The following is a 12346-nucleotide window of genomic DNA, read 5'->3' as shown; positions in this document are numbered from 1 at the left end:
GCCCTGTTAGTGCCCATAGCCACTGCCAAGGGGCATTCGGAGGATTATACAGCCCTGGACTGCAGCACTTCTGCCACAATGAGAAGTGCTGCTGGAAGATCATTGTGACGCACCTGGAGCACAACCGGGGTGTTATAAAAGGGCCGTCTCACTCCATTAGGAGAGCTGGAGTTGGGTGGAAGAGGACAGAGCTTGTGAATGAGGAGTGGAAGTGGCAGAAGAAAAGAGATAGAAGAGAGAAAGAGAAGGGACTGAGAGCTTTATTGGTGGTGATTTATGCACTGTGTTCATTGTGTTGTGCAAAGAAGGAATTAAATGTGTGTGTTTTGGGACATTTGGCATTCGTGGATGGATTATTTTTTATTATCTTAATAATAAATGTCTACGCATGGAAGTGTGTGTGTCTATCTGTCTGGCCCGGAAGTGAGTGGTGAAGTCTGGGTAAGGGCTCCACCTCCAAGGATACACAAGAATGGCTAGCACGTTGGCAAAACAAAACCTCCGAAGAAAGAGTCACTCGCTTAGCCACTAAAACACAAGCGAAGCGAGCCTTTCGGCAAAACAAAACCTCCTAGGACAGAGATGCCCAGAGTAGTTCCTTTCAATTACCTGACATCTCTACATTTCAATTTTTTTTCTGATGATTTCAATAGTTTCTAGGACCCTGTGCCTTTTACAGCACAGGCTTACACAGCTAGTTATTAATATTATTGTGTCTATAGCAGAAACAAAATAGATTCATGGATGGAAGATATTGAGGACAGCCATTATGATGATGATAAGAGACATTAAATGGCTACTCATTCAAGTAAGAGGTCTAGAGCAGATCCCTGGCCTCATCCAAAAATAATCAACATGGTCTCCCCAGCTAGTTACACTCTGCTACCACATGTCAGCAAAAGAGGGCACACTCCTTTCCATGCTGGAAATTAAATTAGTATCTTTTTAAGTTACATAAGATATACAAACATTCATGTAAATCAGGCCAGCAGTGTCTATGCTTTTCTTTACTCTGACAGTAAGCATGTAGCAGGGCTACAATGGGGGGTTTATTTGTTTGTACGTATGTCCTGTTGAGTGATTGTTAAATGTGAATAACAAAACTGGTTGCGCCAATTCCTGTTTGTAAATTAGATAGATAGATAGATAGATAGATAGATAGATAGATAGATAGATAGATAGATAGATAGATAGATAGATAGATAGATAGATAGATAGATAGATAGATAGATAGATAGATAGATAGATAGATAGATAGATAGATAGATAGATACTATCTATCTATCTAATTTACAAACAGGAATTGGCGCAACCAGTTTTGTTATTCACATAGGGTCAGTGCCTTTAAACAGCTTTGCACTGATGCGGAGGGGCTTGTGTGGTTTGTAGTTTTTGGTTTGTATGCACTGTACCAATAAAACCAGAAGAGAAGGATGTGGTGGGACTTTTTGATTGTGCCATTTTCCAAACAACTTCATCATCAGCAGCTCGTAAACCTTTCATTAACTGGGGATTGTGGGAAGAAGGATGGTGCTCAGGCACCAGATTTAAGGACAGCAGTGGATTCTTTTTGCTCCCAATCCAGTCCACCGATGCTCTTTGAGAAGAAGTGCTCCTCCAAAGACTATTTTTCTGGACTCTGGTGGTAGGTCCGCATTTCACTATCCAAGTTCCGGGAAGCTGTTTATTAAATGGGAGCGTTCCACACTTCTTTCCATCCTTTAACCATAGTTTGCGCTTCCATTACCTACATTAAGGACTTTTTCCAGAAGTTTAAATATCATCGTGTGGGGGTTTGCTCGAGGTGTTGCTTTAGTGCTTTTGTCACTATTTTGCTTTACTGTTTTTGTAAGTAGTAATTCTAGTAAATAAGGAATATTTATGTGTTGGGTGTGTTTCATCTGTATGGGCATTTTCCTGGGGTTTTGGGTGGGAGGGTGGAAACACAGTAGGGCTTAGGTGTTGGCCTGATTCTATCCGTCCCTCATTTTAAAAACGTAGTGGCTTCTTTGCTACGTAAATCTGGTGGCTACCTCTGCACTTGCTAGAAGTTGGGGGGTGGACTACAAGCAATCACTTCAGAAGCTTATAAACTATTGTAGCAGTAGATGCGTGTTTCCACCTCTTGAACCCTCAGGTACCACTCCAACCACCAGGTAAAAGTACAATTCTCTTTTATTGTACAATGATCACATGCACTAAGCACCCTCCACTCCACACTACTCATATAAACAATACACTCACAATAATACTCTTTCCTCCTCACCCAGACACTTCGCCACCCTACCTCCCAGCTCAGCTCAGTGTCTGGGCTTTCCCAGAGTCCTTTTATACACCCTGACCCGGAGGTGTTCCTGCCCAACAGTCCACAAGTCCTTATTCCTTCCGGGTCAGAGTAGAAGTCCTTTTCTTCAACCTGGAAGCACGTCATCTCTCCTGCTCACGTGACCAGGACGTACTTCCAGGTTATAGGGCACATATGAGTCCACAGGCTTCCCGACAGCGACTCCCAGTGGTCCCCAAGGTATCCAGCAGGGCTGTATATAAAAACTACATAGTCCATGAGGCCCTGCTGGAATTCGGGGCACGTCCATGCTGTTGGGAGAGCTCCTCCTGGCAGCCTGGGGGTGAGGGCCGGAATAGGAAGCCGGCAATCCACCACACTGTGTTTTATACTTGTTAGGCCAACATTCACAAATCATGGGTTACACTTATTTAGAAGTAAAATATCCTTTAAATTCCAACATATACTACACAACTGACAAACTCATGCCATTCTATGAACCTCTTGCTTAACTAAATGTGTCGTTTTTGGTTATCTTTCTGCAGTAAATAAAATCCCATCCATCTGTCCTTCCATTTTGTTATACCTGATTTTTCCTTCTCATGGTATGCCAAAGCTTTTCTTAAAGGTAATGATCACCCCAGCGACTGCAATATTGGAGTGAACACCAGACCCAACCCCAGTCAAGAGCAATTTTGAGACACTCTGCCTTGAAAATATGTGAGAAACCTGGAGTCCAAAAAAAAAGACCTTTATGCACATATAGGAGACTTACAAAAAGTACATACATGCCAAAACAATCAGGTACAACCCAATAGGTGACAGGCAGCAATAGTGTCTGCTGTGCCGCCCTGCTAATAAAGAAAACAGCTTTCACCTTTACCTGGGCTGAACTTTAAGCTAAGCAGTCTCTTTGATGCTTTCATTCTAAGTAAGTCGACTGAAAATATGAAGTTATCAGATAAGCTTGCAGCACTCACATTGTCAAGTGTATTGTCAGAGCGAAAGGCAAAGATAAGATCAGAAAGAATCAAGTAGAGAGACTGATATAAAAAATGATCTCAAGATAAGCTAGTGCAAAAGGCTAGAAGGTGTTCTTAGACTACAAAATGAATAGAATTTATTCAGCTAAACAAAATGCAATACAAACAGAAAATCGCCAATGGCAATAACACTTCTCTGATATTTTTTGCTTTTTTTTTCTGTGGTCTGTAAAGATTGCAAAAATGAGTTAGTGCAACATGGCTAACTCTATTAGGGCTAATTTCTTCATTCACCTTTTCCAATTGCCATGAGGACATAGAAACAGGTGGACCGTGTGGACCAATGTATTCAACAGTGCAGTCATACGGAGAATTCTCCTGTATGTTCTGGAAGTTCACACTTCTTAGCCTTCGGGTGATCCATAGATCTTTAGGGCCATGACAGATTAATGACTTTGCAGAAAGGAAAATTTGTAAATGACAAAATTGAACAGCAAATCCAGAAGAAGATGTGAGTTTTAGAAACAGCTTGACAGGCTTTACTGATTTTTGTGTGCTTGCTTTTCATACAAGGTACTGTATTTTGATCTTCATTGGAATGCAAAAGAAGCTCAATGAATTTAATTTAGAACTTTAATAGTATCACCATATATAGAGTAGAAATATGGATGAAATATGTTTATTTAGTAAAAAAAAATGTCAAATTATATTGTGAGGGAACCCTGGCTGGCTGGAAGTTACTGGAGCCACACACACCACTAATGGCACAGGGCAGCGTTAAGTCTCTCAGACTATCTTCAGGCGAACAGCAAAGAGCAAGCCATTCTAGCAGTAGAAGAGATCTTGCCAATGCTACTGTGGACACACAGGGTCCACTAGAGGGTGGGACACTCCGTATATGTATGCCCTGTACCATCCTGAGAGACCTTTGCCACTGGCTCCCTCCTGCCAGCCAGACACCTCAGTAGATTAAACAAAGACACAATGAATTTATGTTAGATGTGTTTCATTTTTACAGTGCAGTATCCAAGTCTTAAATTAACTGCAGCTATTTGTAATATAATCATAAATATTAGGAAGGTATAGGGCATTTTTATTTATGAACAGACTGACAAGTTAGGTCTAAATTTATTACAGGATACTGGAGAAATACAGGATCACTGATACTGAGTTCAGCTGCATAAACTCATAATGCATGTATTAGTCTTTCTGCAAAGCTAAATATTTTTTGCAAAGAAATCTTAAAATGTTCTTTGTACCACTGATGCAAAATTCTCTTCTTCAATTACTACAGAATACTCCACTTTTCCTGTGGCCTGGTGTTAAGTAGTAAATCCACCCAGCTGTCTGAGGGCGGGCGGCACGGTGGCGCAGTGGGTAGCGCTGCTGCCTCGCAGTTGGGAGATCTGGGGACCTGGGTTCGATTCCCGGGTCCTCCCTGCGTGGAGTTTGCATGTTCTCCCCGTGTCTGTGTGGGTTTCCTCCGGGCGCTCCGGTTTCCTCCCACAGTCCAAAGACATGCAGGTTAGGTGGATTGGCGATTCTAAATTGGCCCTAGTGTGTGCTTGGTGTGTGGGTGTGTTTGTGTGTGTCCTGCGGTGGGTTGGCACCCTGCCCAGGGTTGTTTCCTGCCTTGTGCCCTGTGTTGGCTGGGATTGGCTCCAGCAGACCCCTGTGACCCTGTGTTCGGATTCAGCGGGTTGGAAAATGGATGGATGGATGGCTGAGGGCTTAAACCTGCACATCCTAAGTGGTGTGTGTTTTTGTGCCTTTCTCTTCTATCCTCATGGCTGTTACAGTACAATTCAAGTATTAAGTATACTAATATTCATCCATACATCAGTTTTCTGAATTAAATTCTACTAATTCAAATTTTCTAGGGGCCAGTAGCATCAAGCACTAGGTAACAGCCAGTCTAGTATAGGGCACCAGTCTACACACACACACATGTGTGTGATGCCAGTCAAACTAACCTGTGTGCCTTTGAGATGTGGGGGGAGAAGTGGGGTACCCTGAAAAGAAACTACAAGGGAAACATGAACTTCACATAGACAGTGACTCACCAAGTGAGACAATATTAACCACTCATCCACCATGCCACCGCAAATGCAATATGCAACCCATATATAACCTTTGTAAAAATATTTATCTTTGTAAAATCACTTCATTTAAGGCTGTGTTTTTAATTTAGTTATACAACATCATTAATTATTCTTAAAATGACACATGCACTGATTCAGTATGAAGAATATACAATTCCCTTTAAGTAGACATTAGGGAGTTACTAGTTCAGTTCCATGGATACTTACAAAATGATGGATATTTATTAGCACAAAAAAATTTTCTTTACATATTGTAAATTTAAAAAATTTCTATATTTAAGGTTACTAAACTATGCATGTTTTCATCCCCACAGGTAATACTTTAAAGCCAACTAATGAACTTTAGTCTAGTGTTTTATACAGTCTCCAGTTACCTTACACATTGAATATCCCTCATATAGGTGAAATCTGCCTTGCATGAAGACACATGGCTTTTCCTTCAGATCTCCAAAGACAAGACACCCTTCATGACCAGCCACTGTTTATGAAAAAGAATACATACACTCCAAATTATTAAAATTTAAAATATATAACCTGCAGCTTTCTTATTTTTAAACTAAAGTATTTAGTAGTAGAGTAGTACTGTCATACTGTAAATACGGAATACAGCCAAATTTGTACAACCAACTTACACAAGAATGTACAGTATAAAGCACAACTGTCAAAACAGCCTTCATACATATAACTCAAGATGATGACCTGCTGAAGATTCCAAGCATTACACTCCTTAGCATTAGAAAAACAAGTCAATATTGTTGATTTTTCTTCAGCAATAAAAAATGTTATTACTTAAACAGAAACATGTAATTTCCAAAACATCAACATAAATACAGCAGGAAAGGCATGTCTAATGTCCACTGCTGTGCTGATGCAGATTTAATACAAGTCCTTTGTGTGATATGTTTTGAAACAGTCACCAACACTCAGCCCGATGTTGCACTCAGGACAGTAAACGAGTGTTTCTTTGATCATTTTTCTTATAATATTTTTATTTTGCATGTTCAAGAGAAGGAAGAATGTCAGCCCTCAATGCAACCCTTGTATTATTGTAGGTTACCATAGCTTAGTGACTTCCAGGTTTCTCCAGACTCAATCATTGACAGTTGCTGCATTGTGAACAATGATTAGAGGGCTAACATCTTTCCTGTCATTCTTCTTGATTGCAATCATTTTGCCTTTTCACCATGTAAATACTGCACCCTGCTGTGGTGTCACGTGACTGAAGTCATCCAGAATGTCACAGTGGTTTGGTCACACAGTACAGTATGCAATCAGTTTTACTATGCATGTCAACATCTGATAACCACATTGTCACCATTATCGCTTGATTCAACTAACGGTTCAGTTTCAGTTTGTTCTAAAACTGATTTTAATAACCTCTCATTTACATGCCAGTGTGTTTTGGTTAAAGGCTCCACCCCACTAATGAATACTGATGAGTTACCTTAGAGTGAAAAAATACACAGAAATATGTATGAGTTTTAGAAAAATTATATTATTTCATCTACTAGATGGGAGCAGAATACTATTCTGAGTGTTATTTGGGATTAAAAATAATAATTAAATGTCACCCTGAGACTGACTTGTGGTTAATCGTAACTACACAGAATTCTGAGCCAGAGTCACTCTCGGGGTTAATGCCAAAGAGGTTAATAACATAACAGTGGGAGATCGAGCTTTTGAACAGAGAGCCCCAACGTTGTGGAATGATCTGCCTGCTCATAAAAGAGATGTCCCATCAGTCTCAGCTTTAAATCGAGGCTAAAGACTCACTATGTTAATCTAGCATACGCTGACTAGAGGTGCTGATTCACTGTGCATATTACATCTCTGTTTGTCATTTATATAAAAACATGAACCGCTACTAAGCTTCCTCTATTCGATTTCTCTTCTCAGGCTACTATTGTAGCACATTTAACTGCCAAGCTGTTTACCTGTCCATGAATAAGACACCAGAGATACTGGGAGCACTGGAATCAAAAGTATAGAAGCATTCTGTTAATATATCAGATGGCCCAGTATTGACTCTACTGTAGAATGCCTTGGAGGGGATGAGTGGCCAGTTTGCCTAGGTCTCCTGGACTGTGACTGCATCAGGCCTTAATATCTTACAACAATAGCACGAGTCTTTATATCTGTCTATAACAGAAACTCAGCTGCATGATATTGTAAAATGGCATTAAAAGGCATGTTCAATGTATGTTAGTGGATTTTTTAAAAGACAAAATAAATCATATTAGAAATAATATAGTACATCCTGCAAAGTTAATCCTGTTGAACCTCAACAAGCCATTTTAAGCGAGTTTAATTTTTTCACTGAAATAGATCCACCCAAACTACATAGAATAATTTCTCAGCTGATACCTTCTACCTGCATCCTTGACCCAGTACCAACAGGCTTTTTCAATGAAGTCTCTGATGTGCTAAATGATAGTATGCTAGACATAGTGAACTCATCATTAGATCTGGTGGTCTTCCCTGACTGCCTAAAGATAGCAGCTCTTATACCCCTGCTCAAGAAAAATAATCTCGACTTCTCTGTCTTTCACAACTTTAGACCAATTTCTACCCTGCCTTTCCTAAGTAAAATTCTAGAAAAGGCAGTTTTAAGTAGCTAAATGCTTATTTGTTTAAACATTCTATTATTGACAAGTTTCAGTCAGGTTTTGGAACAAATCATAGTACACAAATTGCTCTGGTTAAAGTAGTTATGCGGGTAATGCAGCCAGAGATCATATATCTGTTCTTGTTCTCTTAGACTTACTGTAAGTGCAGCCTTTGGACACCATAGACCACAGTATTCTTATAAATCTTCTTAGGTTCATTGGTCATTGGTGATTTTAACCAGGGCTGTCTCTGTACTGTTAAATGGACGAAAGCCAGACTGAAATTATTCAAACAAATGATTGTCAGTAAGGTAAGAGTGAACCTGCTCAGCAACAGCTTTTTGAAGTGTTTTTGAAAGGAAAGGTTAATTTGAGATTAGACGATAATTATTTAGGTTGTAGGGATCCACACCAGGAGCCTCATGTATAAACGGTGCATACGCACAAAAGTGTTGCGTACTCCCATTTCCACACTCATATCACGATGTATAAAACCTAAACTTGGCATAAAGTTACGCACATTTTCACGCCAGCTTTTGTTCCAGTATGGTTTCCCTTTCTTTTTTAGATCCACATCCCTGATGTGGCTTTATCAAATAAACTGAAATTAACCGCATATTATTTATTAGTTTAAGGCATCTGATTGTAATTAACCTGTAACAATATAATGGTCCATGGAATGGGCAAACTATTCCAAATACCATAGCTGCTTTAGCATTGTTATGTGAATTTATGTGAATTTCCCATTGGGATTAATAAAGTATCTATCTATCTATCTATCTATCTATCTATCTATCTATCTATCTATCTATCTATCTATCTATCTATCTATCTATCTATCTATCTATCTATCTATCTATCTATCTATCTATCTATCTATCTATCTATCTATCTATCTATCTATCTATCTATCTATCTATCTATCTATTGTTACTCTCACTGCACCTTTTTCTTCTTCTTTCAGCTGTTCCCATTAGGGGTTGCCACGGTGGATCATCTTTTTCCATATTACTCTCACTGCACCACTCGGAGTATTTATATCACTGTATCTGAGTGTGGAATTACAGCTCTACAGCAGCTGATCGGAAAGAGAATTATTGGTATACAGCATCAAGCACATGCTGCCTCAGCCATGCTGTCTATTTGAACTGCTCTCATATGGCAAACGCTTCAGAGTCTTTCCTGTACTAACCTTGCGGTTCAGAAACAGTTTCATCCCAAGAACTATAAACGCAATCAATCAGTCCATCAAGTGCACCTTGTAGAACTGTTTGTACTTCTAAGTACAATTACCTCACTGTACACTTGTGATACAGTTATAATATTGCACAACCTGAGCCATTTTATAAAGTGCATATTTACATATGATGATGATATTATTTTTAAGATGAAATGCAGCAAAATATGTTTATTACATTATACAGATAAAATGTTAGCCTCATTTAAATAATCTATATTGTTAATAATTAAACATGTGAGGACACGGTGTCACAGTGCTAGCTAGTTCAGGGATTGTTCCTGCCTTGCGCTGTATTCTTGCTGGGGCTGGCGCGACACTGGAAGGATAGATGGATAGAATTATCAAACATGTACTACGAAGATATTTCAATGTTCCTTAAAAGTTTTGAAGAATCTGAGTTCTAAGCTTACAAATGGCTTAAAATCTATTACAGAGCTGATTGTGTGGCAATTGGTTACTTGGAGAAAGAAAAGGAAGTACAGGAATTGGAGGTTAGTTCATTTGAAAGAGACAGTACTGCTGCAATAAATTATTTTACCGAAGGTCACGCATGGCACAGCAAGTATCTTGCGAGAGGCAGAAACAATCTCTTGACAGGGCGCCAACTCGTCACTATCACTGCGCCACCATGTTCCCATGTTTAATAACATGCTTTAACTCCTGTCATCATGAAAATGATATCAAGTATACATCTCAGTATTTTAATTATTCAGAGAGCTGTAATATCACAAATGTAATGGATTCTGTGTCCTGTCAGAGGAAGAGAAAGCCCGTTTAAGAAGCACGTAGTGATTCACACACAAAGAGCACATAGAAGAATACATACAAAACAAAGCATTTAATGTGCTACTTTAGTTACGATGGTATCTGAAAAACTAGTAAATTAAACAATTTAATGATGAAGTTTATGATGTTCTACTTTAATGACAAAATAAACTACGTGATTAAAGTGGAAATTTCGAGATTAAAGTTGACATTTCAAGCTTTTTTTCCCACTGTGTCCCTATTTTTTTTTTCTTTTCTCTGTACCCTAATAAGCTTTCACATGACACTCAGACAGTGGGCTACGACTCGACTTTGATATCTGACAACTTCTTTTTTATTTCGGGCACTGTGCGACTTTGTGAACTTGAGCTTTCGAGTTTCTCCGACACTCTATGTCACTCGATCAACTTCCTTTTGTTGTTTATACCACTGTTTAAACCAACAAATAGTACGTGTTTCCTTTCCTCCGCTTGGTATTTGTTGAAATTCTTCTGTTTTCCCCTGTGCTTTTACCATTGCCTTTTCACAGAACACAGAGCTTAAGGGCTATTGATATTGATTTGCATATTCAAAGAGGTGAATTCTGGGAGGAGCTGGGGTAAGGCAGCAGGCGCATGCACGTGCGTTACTTTTCATGCTGACCGGGATTTATGGAGCAGAAGAACGTGGAAGTTGGCGTTCAACACAGATTTATGCATCTGGATTTTTTTATGTGTACGAACATTTCTGCTTTTGTCCGTATGCCATGTTTTGGTGTGAATTCTACGCACAGCGTTATGCATGAGGCCCCAGATTTCTTGAGAATTGGAGTTATTACAGCCATTTTAAAAAATAAAGTAACAAGACCAGATATAACAGAAGAATTTTTGATGTTAGCTAGAAAGGAAAGAGAAGACACATAGAATTTAACCAAATAAGTAGGAATTGGATCCAGCTTGCAGATAGAGGGCTTGGAGTTTCTAATAATCCTCTTTAATAAAACTCCTGTGTGCGTCCATGTGTCCGTGTGCGTGTGTGTCTTCTGGTGAAGTGCGCACGCGCGGGGCACTCTTTACTAAAGGACATCATTGCTGGGGAGAGTGCTGATTGGGTAGTCGTGGCCGCGCACATAAAATCCATTGCTGGGGAGACGCCACACATAAAATAATCAGCTGCACGCCAGCACAGATTAAAATACTTGCTGGGGAACTGCACAGTACTTGCTGGAGAGATGCCACAGGCACGATTATCAGCTGCATGCCACACATTACATCAGTTGCTGGGGAGACTCTGCTGATTGCCCACTGTTGTGACAGAAAATCAGACGCATATTACGGACAAGGCAGAAGTACAGGGAAGGGCGGAATGAGTGGCAGAGTCACCGGCCTGTAGCAGATGCTTCAAAGGCCGCCTGACGCGTCACACAAGACAGAGAGAGTGGGACCTATAAAATATCATGCAGCCGATCCAATGGGATTTCGGTAAATGAGGTAAGACCTAAAACATAAGGCACGAAAAATCCAATCGGGTACTGAGACACGGAGACCAGCTTCCCCAAAGAGGTGGGATTAGTGTTTGTTGTTGTGCAAGTGTTCACTCTGAGAATGTCAGATTTGCGATTAAGAAGCTTGGCCCGGTAAAGTGTCAGTCGTTGAAAGGGTTTTCCTAAATATACGAATTTTCATGATATTACAATAGGATGACTTTTAAAAATAGATTTATTTTCACGCACATAAAATCCGTTGCTGGGGAGACGCCACACATACAATAATCAGCTGCACGCCAGCACAGATTAAAATACTTGCTGGGGAACTGCACAGTACTTGCTGGAGAGACGCCACAGGTACGATAATCAGCTGCACGCCACACATTACATCACTTGCTGGGGAGACTCTGCTGATTGCCCACTGTTGTGACAGAAAATTAAACGCATATTACGGACATCAAAGCCAGTATTACTGTCAGAGAAAATTATAGGCATTTTACGGAAATACAAACCAGTATTATTGCGAGAAAAAATGAAAGGCACACAATACAGTGATGCATATTACAGCCACATACACGCCAGTATTACTGTAAAGAGAAAATATTACGGACGTACAAGCCTATATTACTGTGACTATCTACTAACAACATGCCACCCAAAAAAAGGACACGTCAAGTAGGACAAAAGACACAGACAATCAAATCCTATATAAGCAACATCTCCTGGAAGAACGGTCAGCTCAGCAAGTAAACATCAACAAAAGAAAGGCTGAAAGACAAAGAAAAATATGAGCAAATAGATCGATTTAAGAAAAAGAAAATGAGCATCAGAAAAACAGTAAAAGAGAAAGACTCGGAAGAGCAAATAGATCTATAGAAGAACAGGAAAATGAGCGTAAAAA

General features: G+C 39.7%; 1 protein-coding gene across 1 annotated transcript in view; it reads right to left on the bottom strand.

The window, feature by feature from the left end:
* Positions 1–12346, bottom strand: part of pnp4b (purine nucleoside phosphorylase 4b) — a 92935-nt gene that overhangs the window by 55999 nt on the left and 24590 nt on the right. The window contains exon 3 of the mRNA XM_028817776.2: positions 5744–5847. Coding sequence (XP_028673609.1) covers positions 5744–5847 — 104 coding nt within the window. The remainder of the gene's footprint in view (positions 1–5743; positions 5848–12346) is intronic.

This window comes from Erpetoichthys calabaricus, chromosome 13 (assembly GCF_900747795.2).
Source record: "Erpetoichthys calabaricus chromosome 13, fErpCal1.3, whole genome shotgun sequence".
Lineage (NCBI taxonomy): Eukaryota > Metazoa > Chordata > Cladistia > Polypteriformes > Polypteridae > Erpetoichthys > Erpetoichthys calabaricus.
The sequence above is the reverse complement of the archived record's forward strand: the minus strand, read 5'-3'. Positions and strand labels throughout refer to the sequence as shown.